This window comes from Ambystoma mexicanum, chromosome 8, assembly GCF_040938575.1.
Source record: "Ambystoma mexicanum isolate Mex_15411 chromosome 8, UKY_AmexF1_1, whole genome shotgun sequence".
Classification (NCBI taxonomy): domain Eukaryota; kingdom Metazoa; phylum Chordata; class Amphibia; order Caudata; family Ambystomatidae; genus Ambystoma; species Ambystoma mexicanum.
In genome coordinates, this window is record NC_090929.1 from 116,453,344 (window position 1) to 116,471,854 (window position 18,511).

The 18,511-nt window shown below is 49.2% G+C and overlaps 1 protein-coding gene across 1 annotated transcript in view; it reads right to left on the reverse strand.

The window, feature by feature from the left end:
- The window catches only part of OLFML2A (olfactomedin like 2A), a 243,460-nt gene extending 225,149 nt beyond the window's left edge, over nt 1-18,311 (reverse strand). Inside the window, exon 1 of the mRNA XM_069609445.1 lies at nt 18,053-18,311. Coding sequence (XP_069465546.1) covers nt 18,053-18,121 — 69 coding nt within the window. The 5' untranslated portion in view covers nt 18,122-18,311. The remainder of the gene's footprint in view (nt 1-18,052) is intronic.
- Between the last annotated feature and the right edge of the window lie 200 nt (nt 18,312-18,511).

The following is an 18,511-nucleotide window of genomic DNA, read 5'->3' on the forward strand; positions in this document are numbered from 1 at the left end:
AGCCCTAATTGTCCTTGGTGAAGTAACTTCCTGCTCATACGGATTGGGGAGGGTGGATGACTGGGCCTGCAAGCCTTGCCCATTTAACCTGTTCTCACGGGGGAACCTCTAATCCCCCAGCCCTCATTCCCTTCTTCGTGGTTTTCTCGCCCTGACTCTCCACAAGCCCCTTAGGTCCGGGAAGCGTTTAACCAAAAAATGAAAATCGCTTTTAGGAGTTGGCATAATTGCCTTTTTCACATTAGAAAATTCACCACCCCTGCGGTTTGCCAATATTAACCAAATGGGTGGGCTGTTTTATATTTCTCAAAAGAGTCTCAGCTGTCAGCCTCTGGGCACAGGCTTTCACATCCTCAGCTGCCATATTGAGATATTTGTCCAGGACATTCCTTAACCTGTTACCAGGAGCCATTCTTCCACATATACATAACACCAACAGGCAAGGTCCTTAAAGGCAGCACTTGACTCAGCTCACATGGACAGAGTGATGCACCCCCAGTCCCTTAAGCCTAAAAGACTTTGCGTCAGCGCTTCGCGCTGACACTGAGCTCTTAAACCCCACATCCCCAGGCGAACGCCTCATTAGCAGGCGACAACAATCGGGCGCACAGGAAATGAAGTTCCAGAGCATACATTCCAAAAAGGCTCACAAGCAACTAATTAGAACGAGCATGCTAAGAAGCAGTGTAATATTTCACAAAGCGCATTGGACAGGGACCTCATTTGGGGGCCGCCAGGGGTCGCACCTGTCACCCCTGAGGTCTCTCTTGCTACCACTGTGGTCTCCATTGCTACCCTAAAAAACATGTTTAAATGTAAGCTCCTGGGCTGGCTGTGGCCAGTGCCATGTGGTTCTTTGTTTCTGGAGTGGCTGGCTTTCTTGCTCAGGCCTCTTAAAAAAAATGGGGTTGCACTAGTTTAACACTTTGAGTAGTGACCCTAAATAAGAAAGAATAGGAATAATACATCATTTGTATTTCTGGACTTCTATACAATAATTGCTAGACTCATTAAAGGTTTATTTCAGGCACACTTCAGGGGGTGAATCACTGATTTAGTTTGTTCTTAAACACCTCAACTAAGCCTTTCATCATTCTGAGGTCGATAAATGAGTACCAACACAGGTTGGGTGAAATTGCATGTATATTTGTTCTATATATCTATATATAGCGCTTAAGCTTAAGTGCTTTATAATAACACATCATTATCATTTGGTCTTGGGTGTCTGCTTGCATTCACAGTAATTTGGTAATATGGGTCTATACACACTGATATGAATGATACATAAGGTGATCCATTCTTGTATGACATGTACATCACATTATAGTGATATCGTAACCATATTTTCTCTGTGAACATAGGAACAATACTATATGACGCCCCTTCCTGTTTTATCAAGGGCCGAAAGGTCGTGTTCCTTCACGTCCTGTGATGTCACTTCGGGGTTGGGTCAAATCGCATCACTTCCCTTGATGTAATCAGAGGTCAGGGGACGTATGATGTCATTGCTGCTTCCCCTGGCGTTTTGGTGAAATGACGTCCCTGGCACCGGACCCTGATTCATGGAATTGGAGATTTGCGTGCCATTCTGGCCGCAAATCCCCATTGTACATGCAAATAAATCCATGAATAAGGGCCTTACAATAAAAAGCACATTAAAATATATTCATTAACGTAAAACAGCAGTGTAATGTCAAGGCGTCTCCTTAAATTCCTCTTAGGACTTCTCCTAAAATCACTCTCAAGGCTTCACCTAAAATCACTCTCAAGAATTCTCCTAAAATCAGTCTCAGGCTTTCTCTTAAAATCATTCTCAAAGTTTCACTTGAAATCCCTATCAGGGCTGCTCTCTTAAGTTTCATATTACAAAACCTTAGTTCCTCATTTTCACTGAAATAAGCCTTCTCCGCCCCCCTTTTATAGTAATGCAGCCTTTCCCTATTTCAACATCTCTAAGACTCAACGTGCTCCACCCTCCATCTACTCATTCAGCCACTCCACCTTGCTCAGACACCACCCATCTCAGACTTTTTAAAACGACATTACATCAGTCGTGGGAAGGACATCCAGAATTGCTTGTAATACTTAAAAGAGATGGATGGCCAGTTGGATTGTGATACTTGGCTGTAGTCTGTTACTAAAAAAGGACAAACACCCAGAGGTATCCAACACCACCCACTACTTAAACAGGTTAAAATACAAGTAAGCACCCTGAGTCTTGACCAATGACTGCACACCTTACAAGCATTCCCGATGGGGCCTTGTCATGGTTGCATTGAAATTCTGGTAAAACCCACTCACTGGTCTCTTGTTGCCGCTGCCTGGTCGGTCACACGGTCCACTGTGGACAGTGTGATTTCAATCAGAAATCAAGTTGTTCTATTTGCTTACAGTATTTGCGTTGAGCATACCACAAACTTACTCCTGTCTGGGACTAGCCCTCTGTATAACTGTGACACCTGAAGTGGTGCGTGCCTTCAAAGCTGAAGTCTAATCTGGTCATTACCAAATTTCTCTGCTGAGGAACTCTACAAAATAACTGACAAGTAATTCTTGTAGCCAGAGTTTAACCACTAGCCCAATCAGAACTGGCCTATAACATGGTGGCGCTGCCTGTTCCAGTGGCGTCTCCAGGGAGTGGCCTGCGGTGGCAGGTGCTGCCCCTGGAATCTGATTGGCCACCCCATGTGTCACCCCATTATCCTAAACTATGATCATTATGTGTGTGTGTGGGTGTGCGCTCATACTTCATGCCACCCCTGCATAAGTCACTGGTCCACTTGGGCCACCCCAGTCAAAAGAGTCTGGATATGCCACTGGCCCGTACTCCTGGAAAACACACGGGCACTGGTGAAAGTGGTGCTTCAACCAGCACTGAGTACTTGCAAATGCCAATGCTATGAGTGCATGTCTCCAATCTGAAGAGCCATGCAGTGGGCAACAGTTCAAGCGACTTGCAACCAGACAGGCAGCAGTGTCTACCAGCAGTCTTTCTAAACCCCTAAAGGGTGACCATGTGAGGAATTCGACCAGCTGCACAGCTGCACTGTGGGCGTGCACTTGCCTGGGCTTTTTTGACATTTTAAATTAAATTGAATGATGGTAGATTAACCTCTGGAAAATGTGTGGGGCTAATTCGCACACATTTTCGTATGCTCACCACACGTCATACACAAAGAACTGTGTTTTCTGGGTAGACACAGCCTACAGGTGCAGTCCCCCTCTCACATTTAGTTGGAATATGACAGCCAAGAGTGCTTCAAGGCATCTCAGTAGGGGTAAGGCAAATCTTCCTCCTGCCATGGCCGGCCTAATTAACTAACATGGATCCGCCCTGCCTTTTGTTAGCTTCTGGTGGCAACTTCACAAACTAATCAGAGTTAATTCAAACAGGCCCATGGGGGGCCAAGTTGCAGAACTAACAAAGGACAGGAAAACCCAAACAACCTTTAATATGCACTGTGTCAACCTGAAGTCAGCTCCTGCCTCTCAGTATCAAAGGCAGAGACTTGTCATGTCTGTGACAGCGTTTACAGTAGTCATCCTCAAAGGGGGACCCCATTCAAAAGGTACAAGTATGCGGTTTGGTGGCGACCGAAAGTCTGGTCTCGCCCCAGCTTCTAGGGAGAACTGTCGCTTTAATCAGGACCCACAAAGAGCTCAATTAACCAGAGAGACCCTTTGATGAACAACAGACAGGAAGATGGGTGGGACCTAGTTGTACATATTTTCACCCCTTTAGCTTTCCTGTTGTAAAGCACTCTGGTTGTGCCTCACACATAACAGAAGAGTGTTGGTAGGGACCCAGGATTGGCTCATTATGGTAGGCTTAGCCTACACCAATCGCTGCCACCCATTTGGTTTTAAAATATGGTTAAGCCCCTCTTTTGGGCAGATCATCTGAACACTTCACAAGGAGTAACAAGAAGAACTCACCATTGGAACCTGGCTGAATGTACAGTCTGCCTTACAGCTTCTGCCAATGAAGGAAGGCCAGGATTTGCAAAGAGGGGAGCAAGATCCCTCCCCTAAAGATTTCCCAGGGAACAGAGGGAGATACTGAATCCAGAGAACCCTCCAGCAGCTCCAGAGCCGGTACCCAGTCACCACACAGCCTTCCCTGCTAGGCTCTGCAAGCAAGCTTTTTAGCTGGGAAGTGCCAGAGAGTCTCTGAACTAAACCAAAGACAAGGCCGTTGCCTGCAACCCTTTGCTCTACTTTGGGACGTCTGCCTTAAAGGATGACAAAAGGGCAGTGAAGAAGCTAGGAGGAGTGCATCAACAAGCATCAACCAGTGTCAGCCTTAAACAACAAGACAGGGGAGCCCTTCGAGCTGTAACTGACTGCACCGCTCACTGTTGTCATGCCGCAGTTACTAACATCGTGCGAAACGCCCCGACCAGTGCTTCAGACCCGCCAAACATCACTGAGATGATTCCTGACCCAGAACCACTGTTTTGGCAATCCTGCAGCCATCCATACAGCCTTGCTCGCCGAACTGCCTGCCGCCCGATACCCGCAGCTGTCTCCCATCTTGAACTCTGTTGCAGGAGCTGTAAAGCGCCCCGAAACCGACTCAACCTTGTTGAGCAGTAAGAACTTCTACAAGCAAAAGATACATTGTGGTTCTATCCCCCTGGTCCTTCTCTGAGGTCCCCAGTGACATTTTACGACCCATTGCTCCCTTTGTGCTGAAACCAAGTATCCTTGAACTATTGCGATTCATTTCTTTACTGACTACCCTCCCGTCAGTATCCAGAGTGCATCCCTTTTCCTTCTTTGAAAGTGTCTGTCTGCTACATTCTTTTACAGGATGGTGGTATATTGTAGTGTGCTAGAACTGTCTGTTGTGATAATAATAAAGTAGATATTTTTATACAACCTTGACTCGACCGTCTCTTTTATCATTGGGTAATAATTTTATTTCCACTGTGTTGCAGCTAACCAACGATCCACAACCTTACAGAGATAAGCCTGCCATTACGTCCATGTTACCAAAATTGGACGAGGAGGTTTATAATTTTCTTGTGTTTCCAATCTGTTCATATCCCTTCTGGTGTACTAGATGTGTTGGGCCGATTGATGGTTTAGAAACCTTTATTCATCCCTGGGGGACTGGTTCCCCTGGAAGTTGATTCGTCACAGACCTACATCTGCAAACGGCCCTTAAAACAAAATAACTTCACTCGAGACAGCCTCTGTTTTCCCACAAATACACGTGAGGCCATTTTCCTTATAGAGCAGCGTAAAAAGCATGGCAAAAATGCATGCAAAAAAAAACCAATGCGTGTTTCTTACTCTACTCCATGTGTCCACTGATTTGTAGGTCGGAGCGGGGGCACGCCGTGGAGTTACACCACCCCAGCCGCTCCACAGTGCAAATCTGCAGGAATTAATTTCATGCAGGGGTTAATGAATTAGATATCTATGGAATCCACCTGCTCCCCATAGACGCAAAAAGCAGGCAGATTCCAAAGGAATCCTTTGTAAACGCTGCCTGCCATGCATGAATCCCTGCCAGCACTTACATGATTTGCACCACGATGGGCACAAAGAAGCAGTGACGGCCATTTCTCCTGTTTTACTCCTTTTTTGAAATTTGTGGTGCAAATGATGAAAATTGCACTGACAGCACTTTTATGCACGTAAGTGGAAAAAGGTGACAGGTGTCTACCCTCCATGCAATTTATAGGGATTTGGAAAATGGGGTGCACAGAGGGCATCTGTTTGCGCATATGTGCAAAGGTAACAGGTACTCTCCATTCAGTTTGCAAGGATTTGGGAAACGACCCCCAAGGATTTCCTTCACAGATGCGGTGTGTAGGGAATCTTGTTTTCCTGATTTTAGGTGTGACTTGCTTGTGCCTAATGTTACGACCCCCATGTGGGGTACTGTATCCACTTCTGGTGGCCGTGTCTGGGGTAACATCTCAGATTTGGCGTGCCTAGTCTAGAGCACTGTGTCCAGTTGTGGGTGGTTTGTCCCGAGATTTGTACAAAGTTCCGGAGGCTCTATCCGCACAACCGTGTCCAGTTGTGCAGGATGCATCAGGAAAGTTGTGTCAAGATCTGAAATCGACATCTGAACTACTGTGCCCAGTTCAGAGAAAACACATCTGGAATAGTGTGACCAGTTCTGAAAGATCTGTCTGCAGTATTAGGTCTTGTTCTTTAGGAAACATCTGGAGTAGTGTGCCCTATTCCTGAGATTACGTCTACAGTATTGTTCTTGAGGACACATCTGGAGAAGTGTGCCCTATTCTAGAGAATACATCTGCTGTATCGTTCTTGTTCCTAAGGACACATCTGGAGTAGTGTGCCCTATTCCAGAGAATACATCTGCTGTATCGTTCTTGTTCTTGAGGAGATTACGTCTACAGTATTGTTCTTGAGGACACATCTGGAGAAGTGTGCCCTATTCTAGAGAATACATCTGCTGTATCGTTCTTGTTCTTGAGGACACACCTGGAGTAGTGTGCCCTATTCCAGAGAATACATCTGCTGTATCGTTCTTGTTCTTGAGGAGATTACGTCTACAGTATTGTTCTTGAGGACACATCTGGAGAAGTGTGCCCTATTCTAGAGAATACATCTGCTGTATCGTTCTTGTTCTTGAGGACACATCTGGAGTAGTGTGCCCTAGTCCAGAGAATACATCTGCTGTATCGTTCTTGTTCTTGAGGACACATCTTGAGTAGTGTGCCCTATTCCAGAGAATACATCTACTGTATCGTTCTTGTTCGTGAGGACACATCTGGAGTAGTGTGCCCTGTTCCAGAGAATACATCTGCAGTATTGTTCTTGAGGACCTGGAGTAGTGTGCCCGATTCCAAAGAATAGGTCTTCAGTATTAGGTATTGCTCTTGAACATGCATCTGGAGTAGTGTGTCCTATTGTGTGCCCTATTCCAGAGAATATGTCTGCAGAAATGTTCTTGTTCTTGAGGACACATCTGGAGTAGTGTGCCCTATTGTGTTCCCTATTACAGAGCATATGCCAGCAGTATTGTTCTTGAAAACGCAGCTGGAGTAGTGTACCACCTTCCAGAGAATACATCTGCAGTATTGTTCATGGTTCTTGAAGACACATCTGGACTAGTGTTTCCTACTCCAGAGAATAAGTCTCCAGTATTAGGTCTTATTCTTGAACACGCATCTGGAACATACACCTGCAGTAATGCCTCTTGTTCTTGGGGACACATCTGGAGTAGTGTGCCCTGTTCTAGAGGACAAATATTGAGCACTGTGGCTTGTTCTGAAAGATAGGTCTGCAGTATGATGCCTTATTGCGTCATATTCTCGTGGACACATCTGAAGCTGTGTGCTTGTTCTTGGGAACACATCTGGAATAGGGTTTCCTGTTCTGGAGAATATGTCTTCAGTTTTTGTTCTTGTTCTCGAACAGTCATCTTCAGCATTGTGTCTTGTTTTTGAGGACACATTTGGAGTATCGTGTTATCAAAGATACATCTTCAGTATTGTGTCTTTTATTAAGGGCACAGCTGGGCTAGTGCACTGTTTCTAGGAGACTCTGCTAGAGTTTATGAAAGTTGGGAAGTGTAACTCTTGAGTAGTATATCCAGTTCCGCAAGACACATCTGGAGTATTGTGTCCAGTCCTGTATCAGTGGTATTTTTATTGAGGACACATCTGGAGTATTGTCTTCAATTCTAGGAGACGATGATGGATTTTGTGCCACTTTTGGAGTGTAACATTTGAATAGTAAATCCAGTTCTGCAGGACACATCTGGAGTATTGTGTCCAGTTCTGTAGCAGTGGTCTTTTTTATTGAGGACACATCTGGAGCATTGTCTCCATGTCTTGGAGACTCTGCTGAATATTGTGCCAGTTCTGAAGTGTACGTTTTGAGTAGTATATCGAGTTCCACAGGACACATCTGGAGTATTGTGCCCAGTTCTGTAGCAATGGTCTTATTGTGGAAACATCTGGGGCATTGTATCAATTTCTAGGAAACTCTGCTGGATATTGTGCCAATTCTTATGTGTCAGTCTTGAGTAGTGTATCCAGTTCTGCAGGAACCATCTGGAGAATTGTGCCCAGTTCTGTAGCAGTGGTCTTTTTTTATTGTGGAAACATCTGGAGTATTGCATCAATTTCTAGAAAATTCTGGTGGATATTGTGCCAGTTCTGAAGTGTAAATCTTGAGTAGTATATCCAGTTCTGAAGGACACCTCTGGAGTATTGTGCAAAGTTCTGTAGCAGTGGTCATTTTATTGAAGACACATCTGGTGTATTGTATCCATTTCTAGGAGACTCTGGTGGATATTGTGCCAGTTCTGATGTGTCAGTCTTGAGTAGTATATCCAGTTCCACACAACACATCTGGAGTATTGTGCCCAGTTCTGTAGCATTGGTATATTTATTGCACACAAATCTGGACTATTGCATCCATTTCTAGGAAACTCTGCTGGATATTGTGCCAGTTCAGATGTGTAAGTCTTTAGAAGTATATCCAGTTCCGCAGGACACATCTGGAGTACTGTGCCCAGTTCTGTAGCAATGGTCTTATTGTGGAAACATCTGGGTTATTGTATCCATTTCTAGGAAACTCTGCTGGATATTGTGCCAGCTCTGGCGTTAAGTCTTGAGTAGTATATCCAGTTCTGTGGGACACATCTGGAGTATTGCATCCATTTGTAGGACACTCTGGTGGATATTGTGCCAGTTCTGAAGTGTAACTTTTGAATAGTGTATCCAGATCTGCAGGACACATCTGGAGTATTGTGTCCAGTTCTATGAGACTGTTGGATTTTTTGCCAGTTCTGAAGTGTACGTCTTGAGTAGTATATCCAGATCCACAGAACACATCTGGAGTATTGTGCCAAGTTCTGTAGCAGTGGTCTTTTTATTGAGGACATATCTGGAGTATTGTCTCATTTTCTAGGAAACTATGATGGATTTTATACCAGTACTGAAGTGTAACTTTTGAATAGTATATTCAATTCTGCAGGACACATCTGGAGTATTGTGTATTTTTATTGAAGGCACAGCTGCAGTATGGCATCCATTTCTAGGAGACTCTGGTGGCTATTGTGCCAGTTCTGAAGTCTAGGTCTTGAGAAGTATAGGCAGTTCCCAGGACACATCTGAAGTATTGTGTCTTTTTATTGATGACACATCTGGAGTATTGTGCACAGTTCTGTTGCAGTGGTGTTTTTAGTGAGGGCACAGCTGGAGTATTGTCTCCATTTCTAGTTAACTATGATGGATTTTATACCAGTACTGAAGTGTAACTTTTGAATAGTATATTTAGTTCTGCAGGCACAGCTGGAGTATTGCATCCGTTTCTAGGAGGGGCTGCTGGTATTGTGCCAATTCTGAATTCTAAGTCTTGAGAAGTATAGCCAGTTCCCAGGAAACATCTATAGTATTGTGCCCAGTTCTGTAGCAGTGGTCTTTTTATTGAGGACATATCTGGAGTATTGTCTCATTTTCTAGGAAACTATGATGGATTTTATACCAGTACTGAAGTGTAACTTTTGAATAGTGTATCCAGATCTGCAGGACACATCTGGAGTATTGTGTCCAGTTCTATGAGACTGTTGGATTTTTTGCCAGTTCTGAAGTGTACGTCTTGAGTAGTATATCCAGATCCACAGAACACATCTGGAGTATTGTGCCAAGTTCTGTAGCAGTGGTCTTTTTATTGAGGACATATCTGGAGTATTGTCTCATTTTCTAGGAAACTATGATGGATTTTATACCAGTACTGAAGTGTAACTTTTGAATAGTATATTCAATTCTGCAGGACACATCTGGAGTATTGTGTATTTTTATTGAAGGCACAGCTGCAGTATGGCATCCATTTCTAGGAGACTCTGGTGGCTATTGTGCCAGTTCTGAAGTCTAGGTCTTGAGAAGTATAGGCAGTTCCCAGGACACATCTGAAGTATTGTGTCTTTTTATTGATGACACATCTGGAGTATTGTGCACAGTTCTGTTGCAGTGGTGTTTTTAGTGAGGGCACAGCTGGAGTATTGTCTCCATTTCTAGTTAACTATGATGGATTTTATACCGGTACTGAAGTGTAACTTTTGAATAGTATATTCAGTTCTGCAGGCACAGCTGGAGTATTGCATCCGTTTCTAGGAGGGGCTGCTGGTATTGTGCCAATTCTGAATTCTAAGTCTTGAGAAGTATAGCCAGTTCCCAGGAAACATCTATAGTATTGTGCCCAGTTCTGTAGCAGTGGTCTTTTTTTATTGAGGACACGTCTGGAGTATTGTGTCTTTTTATTGAGGACACATCTGGAGTATTGCGTCCAGTTCTGTAGCAGTGGTCTTTTTTTATTGAGGACACATCTGGAGTATTGTGTCCAGTTCTGTAGCAGTGGTCTTTTTATTGAGGACATATCTGGAGTATTGTGTCTTTTTATTGAGGACACATCTGGAATATTGTGTCCAGTTCTGTAGCAGTGGTCTTTTTTTTATTGAGGACACATCTGGAGTATTGTGTCCAGTTCTGTAGCAGTGGTCTTTTGATTGGGGGCATAGCTGGAGTATTGCATCCATTTCTAGGAGACTCTGGTGGATATTGTGCCAGCTCTGACGTTTACGTCTTGAGAAATGTAGCCAGTTCTGCAGGACACATCTGGAGTATGGTGTCTTTTTATTGCGAACACATCTGGAGTATTGCATCCATTTCTAGGAGACTCTGCTGGATATTGTGCCAGTTGTGATGTGTAAGTCTTGAGTAGTATATCCAGTTCCGAAGGACACATCTGGAGTATTGTGTCCAGTTCTGTAGCAGTGGTCTTTTTATTGGGGGCATAGCTGGAGTATTGCATCCATTTCTAGGAGACTCTGCTGGGTATTGTGCCAGGTGTGATGTGTAAGTCTTGAGTAGTATATCCAGTTCCGAAGGACACATCTGGAGTATTGTGTCTTTTTTATTGAGGGCACAGTTGGGATATTGCATCCGTTTCTTGGGGATTCTGCTGGATATTGTGCCAGTTCTGAAGTCTAAGTCTTGAGAAGTATATCCAGTTCCGTGGTCCCAGCGGCCTTCTTGCTCCTGTGTCCAGGCCTGTAGAAGGGCAACACAAGATCCAGTTTTCTTCAAACGGTGACGCTGGCCCCCAAAGGAGGGGCTGATGGATACCCAGGGGAGGCACGAGGCCATTGGAAAAGGGAGTACAGTGACTGCTTTTAATGGACAATATGAGCAGTTCTGGCATTTGCTGGCGTGGCAACAATATTTTTCTTCGAGGAGGGCTCAGCATAAACAGTTTGGACACCACTGGATTAAGCGCAGTGCAGTGGCGGGCCGCCAAGTTGGTTGAAGGACTGCGCCATACTTTTTTATAAGGGGAGGTGCATATGGGAAGGAAATGGACAGCGTGGGGAGCTATGGTGGATGTGTGTGCGCATGCGCGCCTCAGTACGTGTCTGTCTGTCCCCAGTTGGGTGTAAAGATCAGCACAACTCAATGTTCATGTGTCTACAGGGGAGATTCTGCCCACAGGGCAGTAACAGTTTAGCCAATGTCCTGCCGTGAGTCGCCTTCATCTGCCCCGTTTGAACCACTTTCTGCCTCCCTGGGCCTTGTGCCTACCCCGCCCCCTACTGGTCATCTATAAATCCGTTCTGGTGAGACCACTTTCTTGAGCATGTAACACTGCAGCACATCCATGCACCCACCCCCTCGGTGACCTCTGACAGAAGCTGCACCCCACACGATCCCCCGTCCAGTATGCTCAGATATCCCGTGCTTTCCTTGCAGGTCCTGAGGCGCTGGGCTCTCATATTTGTATTAATGTATGTATGTACATAAAGCCCCCTCCTCGCCCCCCATATTTTGTATCCTGGACGTCAACGGTTGATAAGAAACACAAGGGGCGCATCAGACTGGCGATCCGTTTGGACGGAGGTTCTCACATTGTCAGTCCATTGCAGAAACTCTGCAGACCCGGGCACCTCACAGGGCTGTGCAGAAACTCTGCAGACCCGGGCACCTCACAGGGCTGTTCAGAACCACCGCAGACCCGGGCACCTCACGGGGCTGTTCAGAAACTCCGCAGACCCGGGCACCTCACAGGGCTGTGCAGAAACTCCGCAGACCCTGGCACCTCACATGGCTGTGCAGAAACTCCGCAGACCCGGGGACCTCACAGGGCTGTGCAGAAACTCCGCAGACCTTGGCACCTCACAGGGCTGTGCAGAAACTCTGCAGACGCGGGCACCTCACAGGGCTGCCCATTTCTCCATGATGCAAGAGCCCAGCCCATTGCAGAAACTCTGCAGACCCGGGCACCTAACAGGGCTGCCCATTTCTCCATGATGCCAGAGCCCAGCCCATTGCAGAAACTCTGCAGACTCTGGCACCTCACAGGGCTGTGCAGAAACTCCGCAGACCCGGGCACCTCACAGGGCTGCCCATTTCTCCATGATGCCAGAGCCCAGCCCATTGCAGAAACTCTGCAGACACGGTTACCTCACAGGGCTGTGCAGAAACTCTGCAGACACGGGCACCTCACAGGGCTGTGCAGAGACTCTGCAGCAGCTCACAGGGCTGTGCAGACACTCCACAGACCCTGGCACCTCACAGGGCTGTGCAGAAACTCCGCAGACCCGGGCACCTCACAGGGCTGTGCAGAAACTCCGCAGACCTTGGCACCTCACAGGGCTGTGCAGAAACTCTGCAGACGCGGGCACCTCACAGGGCTGCCCATTTCTCCATGATGCCAGAGCCCAGCCCATTGCAGAAACTCTGCAGACCCGGGCACCTCACAGGGCTGTGCAGAAACTCTGCAGACCCAGGTACCTCACAGGGCTGTGCAGAAACTCTGCAGACCCGGGCACCTCACAGGGCTGCCCATTTCTCCATGATGCCAGAGCCCAGCCCATTGCAGAAACTCTGCAGACCCGGGCACCTCACAGGGCTGTGCAGAAACTCCGCAGACCCAGGTACCTCACAGGGCTGTGCAGAAACTCCACAGACCCTGGCACCTCACAGGGCTGTGCAGAAACTCCGCAGACCCGGGCACCTCACAGGGCTGTGCAGAAACTCCGCAGACCTTGGCACCTCACAGGGCTGTGCAGAAACTCTGCAGACGCGGGCACCTCACAGGGCTGCCCATTTCTCCATGATGCCAGAGCCCAGCCCATTGCAGAAACTCTGCAGACCCGGGCACCTCACAGGGCTGTGCAGAAACTCCGCAGACCCAGGTACCTCACAGGGCTGTGCAGAAACTCTGCAGACCCGGGCACCTCACAGGGCTGCCCATTTCTCCATGATGCCAAAGCCCAGCCCATTGCAGAAACTCTGCAGACCCGGGCACCTCATAGGGCTGCCCATTTCTCCATGATGCCAGAGCCCAGCCCATTGCAGAAACTCTGCAGACTCTGGCACCTCACAGGGCTGTGCAGAAACTTCGCAGACCCGGGCACCTCAAAGGGCTGCCCATTTCTCCATGATGCCAGAACCCAGCCCATTGCAGAAACTCTGCAGACCCAGCCACCTCACAGGGCTGTGCAGAAACTCCGCAGACCCGGGCACCTCACAGGGCTGTGCAGAAACTCAGAAGACCCGGGCACCTCACGGGGCTGTGCAGAAACTCAGAAGACCCGGGCACCTCACAGGGCTGCCCATGTCTCCATGATGCCAGAGCCCAGCCCATGGCAGAAAGTCCGGGGACCCGGGCACCTCACAGGTCTGCCCATATCGCCGAGATGCCAGTGCGAAGCCCATTGCAGAAACTCTGCAGACCCGGGCACCTCACAGGTCTGCCCATTTCTCCATGATGCCAGAGCCCAGCCCATTGCAGAAACTCCGGAGACCCGGGCACCGCACAGGGCTGTGCAGAAACTCTGCAGACCCAGGTACCTCACAGGGCTGTGCAGAAACTCTGCAGACCCGGGCACCGCACAGGGCTGCCCATTTCTCCATGATGCCAGAGCCCACCCCATTGCAGAAACTCTGCAGACACGGGCACCTCACAGGGCTGTGCAGAAACTCCGAAGACCCGGGCACCTCACAGGGCTGTGCAGAAACTCTGCAGCACCCCACAGGGCTGTGCAGAAACTCCGCAGATCCGGGCACCACACAGGGCTGCCCATTTCTCCATGATGCCAGAGCCCAGCCCATGGCAGAAACTCCGAGGACACGGGCACCTCACAGGGCTGTGCAGAAACTCTGCAGCACCTCACAGGGCTGTGCAGAAACTGCGCAGACCCGGGCACCTCACAGGGCTGCCCATTTCTCCATGATGCCAGAGCCCAGCTCATTGCAGAAACTCTGCAGACACGGTTACCTCATAGGGCTGTGCAGAAACTCTGCAGACACGGGCACCTCACAGGGCTGTGCAGAAACTCTGCAGCAGCTCACAGGGCTGTGCAGAAACTCTGCAGACCCGGGCACCTCACAGGTCTGCCCATATCTCCAAGATGCTAGCGCCTCTTAGTGAAGCTCCTCACACTATTGGTTAATGGGTTTAAAGCTCCTCGCCCGCTTCACAATGGTGGTTCAGGTTCCACAAGCCCCTAACACTGTTGGTTCAGGTTCCTCAAGCCCCTCACACTGTAGGTTCATGGGCTTTAAATTGCTCAGGCTGCTGGCTTAGCGTCCTTAAATCCTCACACTGTTCATCGAGGTTCCTCAAGCTGCTCACACTGTTGGTCCATGGGCTTGAATCTGTACACTGTCTGCCGTTCCTCGACCGCCTCTAACTGTTGGTTCGTGCGTGTCAAGCTCCTTAAGCTGTGGGTTCAAGTTCCTCAAGGGCCTCACACCGTTCATGGGCTTCAAGGTGCTCACACGGTTAGTTCAGTTTCTCCATGTTCCTCACACTGTTGGTTCAGGTTCCACAAGATCCTCATGCTGTTGGTTCTGGTTCCTCAAGATCCTCACACTCTGGGTTCCCGTTCCTCAAGCTCCTCACACTCTGTGTTCAAGTTCCTCAAGCTCCTCACACTGTTGGATCAGGTTCCTCAAGCTCCTCACACTGTTGGTTCAGGTCCCTCAAGATCCCCACACTGTTGGTTCAAGTTCCTCAAGATCCCCACACTGTTGGTTCAGGATCCTCAAGCTCCTCATCATGTTGCTTCAGGATCCTCAAGCTCCTCACCATGTTAGTTCAGGATCCTCAAGCTCCTCGCCATTTTGATTCAGGTTCCTCAAGATCCCCACACTGTTGGTTCAGGATCCTCAAGATTCTCACACTGTTGGTTCGGCTTCCTCAATATCCCCACACTGTTGGTTCCGGATCCTCACACTGTTAGTTCAGGTTACTCAAGATCCCCACACTTTTGGTTCAGGATCTTCAAGATCCTCACCATGTTGGTTCAGGATCCTCAAGCTCCTCGCCATGTTAGTTCAGGATCCTCAAGCTCCTCTCCATGTTGGTTCGGGATCCTCAAGCTCCTCACCATGTTGGTTCAGGATCCTCAAGATCCCCACACTGTTGGATCAGGATCCTTAAGCTCCTCGCCATGTTGGCTCAGGATCCTCAAGATCCCCACACTGTTGGTTCAGGATCCTCAAGCTCCTCTCCATGTTGGTTCAGGATCATCAAGCTCCTCACCATGTTGGTTCACGGGCGTCATGCACCTTGGGTCCCTGAATAGAGGGTGGGGTTCCTCTTTAGACTCAGAGACATGTCCCCCCCCACGCCTGCTTCTCACACTGATTGTATATGTATGTGCCAGAAGCCTCTCCATGTGGGTGAGATAGTCCTGTACCGGCACCATGGCAAGTAGAAACTTGGGTAAGGCCCGCAGCCCCAGATCGTATGCCCCCAGACACGCAACCTATGTGCTCCCCCCGAATGAGGAGCACACCCCAAGCTTCCACCCATGGATGCATGCATACTATAATAGAAAACACAACCCAGGCTCTTTCCAGCAACACCGGGCGAACCAGGAGGAGAGCTGTCGCTCTAAATGGCAAAATATAATGGGCGACTGACGCGCCTCGAAGCAAGACTAGGCCCAGCTGGCAGAGGACCGCATAGCTCGACACGATCAATCGACATAGCATACTGTTTACATTTTAACCCTAACAAAACATATGATATACCCTGTTTGACGCAAGCTTACATGCACCATGTAGGCGCTATATAGATGTAAACTACAGACAGCGCCTCTTACCTCTCCTGCCTGCCTCGGACTGGGTGATGTCACACATGCAGTGAGTTGCGTGGTCTCTTGCGCTGCAATCTAAGGAACCGTGTACATTTTCGGGCCAACTGTACAGCGGGGTCGAGCGCCCCACACGTGTAATTAAAACACGGTGATAGTAGCGTGGCACTTTACAAAGCCTCAAAGCGCTAAAAGATGCACGCAACGGACGGACGTGGTAATGTCCACGGTGAGCCAGGCGACGCCCGGCCGAGCGGACACTGCAAAGAGAGACAACATGCCAACAAGACAGAGCTCAGAAAAAAAACATAGACGGAAACGGACTGCCTCGCGCGTGGTCTAGTGGGGACTGATTGACTGGGGGACAATACACCTGGATTTTAATCCCGGCACTGGCACATGATGGCAGTCAGTCCGTGGTCCTGGATAAACCACCGTGTCCGACTGGACCCACGTTCCCGCTGCTCCAAAAGCGTGTGCGCTTGGAAACATGTACGTTACGGACAATGCGCTATAAAAACACACGGCACCCACTCCCGTTGCCTGGCTATAGGGAACACACATGTAGATTGAGAGAGAGTGTGTAAGGGGTTGGTGGGAGGTCTCTACATTAATAAAGGCACATGACAAAGAAAGGTTGAGTTGTTGTTTGGAAACATATGCAGTTATTTGGTTATTTGGGGGGTGCCTCGGAGCAGTAAGAAACAATGCGACCCCAGCGCCTCTGCTCAACCCACAGAATCCCCTGTCACCGAAGAGCTCGGCTGCCCTTACTGGCAAACAAGCTGGCACACGTGTGCAAAATAAACTACCTTGATACCAGCTGCACGTGCCCGAGAAACAAAGCCTATTGCGACCACCGCATCTGGGGCTCCCACCCACTGCTGCAAAGCGGCACCAGTCTGCCCCTTCCAACAGAAACCCCCAATAACGCACGCGTGTGGCGGCGCCCCAGTGCCAGCGCCCCCTGGCGCCTGCAAACGGCCTTTTCCGCGGAGCCCGGCAAAGCATTCTTCGATGTGCCCAGAACACGTGTGAGAAAGTGTTCCCGGAAAAGAGGACACACACGCGCTAGCACCTGCACCCCACACCTCGCCAGCAGCCCTTTAAGACCTGTCACCCCAGAGTCAAGGAACCGCCATACACCCCAGGGGTGCGCTTTTACACTCGGTCAACGCAAGCTGCTGCAGAGAAAAGTCGAGCAGCGCACAACACGCGGACGGGGGCAACCGAAGAAGCGTGCAGCATGACGTGCATTCTAAGCTTTGCACCTAACAGGGCTGCGGCACGCAGTGAGTGCACAGCGGTGAGAACTTGGCCTCATTATTTTAACTCACGGGAGTGGCCCGGATACGAGAAGGAACGGAAAGAAGGGATGGGTGGGCAGGTCTCCCCATATCAGTCCCCCTCACAGCAAATGCTGGCTGTGCCCCCCCTTATTGGCACCCTCCTCCCCCCAACACCCCGCGCTCGAAACGCCACTTGTTCTCAAATACACATGTCAAGTGTATTTCATATTGAAAACATCGGTCTCAAATCATAACATTAACACTTATAGTGTCACCACGAACGGTCTCTTCTCTTGACTGCACTCGGCGGCCCCCCTTGAGTAGCCGCCCAGGAGAGATGAAAAGCTCAGTAGGGAAGGGGCAGGGATCGACAGGTGTCCTGCTGGTGGTACACACGGAGTCTCTGAGGCACGTGCACGAACCAGCTGAGTTATCTCGCGAGTAGTCGTTCTGGCGGCCTGCGGGTACGCGTGGGATCTCGGCGGCAGGTACATAACCCCCTCGTGCTACGAGAAAGGGATTGGAAATTGCGGCTTGCGCGTTGCACAGCCCTGTGCAGCAAGCAACTCACCGAGCTAGAAAACAATCTACGCCATAACATCGTTTAGCAAAACAATCGGACCAACCATACTCAGTGCAATAGCCTGGTAGAGTGCCGCCTGCTCACCTTGCTGTTTGCATTCACGGTGGTCGCCAGGATGAGAGCATGGAAGAGGGCAAGTTGGATAAGCCGCATGGCTGCGGGAGGTGGGGTCCAGGGGGCGCAGGGCGTGTAGCGAGTGCAGGGAGTTGCAGGCCTCCGCTGAAGCACACGGATGTCCCGGCCGGGGCTGCTGCAGAGTCCTCGTGTGTGTGATAGATCCGAGAGCTGAGCTCTGTTCCCACAAGGTCCTGCCCAGGACTGCACTGTGCTGCCTAACCCACAGGCTGCCTAGCCTGAGAGGGAGGGAGGAGAGGCCTGCAGGGGCTGGCCCTGGGAGCGATGCGAGAACTGACAGCAGGGGGAAGTGGGAGGACCAGCCCCTCGTGTCCCAGCCCGAGCACCTCAGACTCGAATACAGGGGATGGGATGACCCTCGGAGATCCCAAGCTGGCACTGTCAGATGTCCGCAGCCCACACATCCCT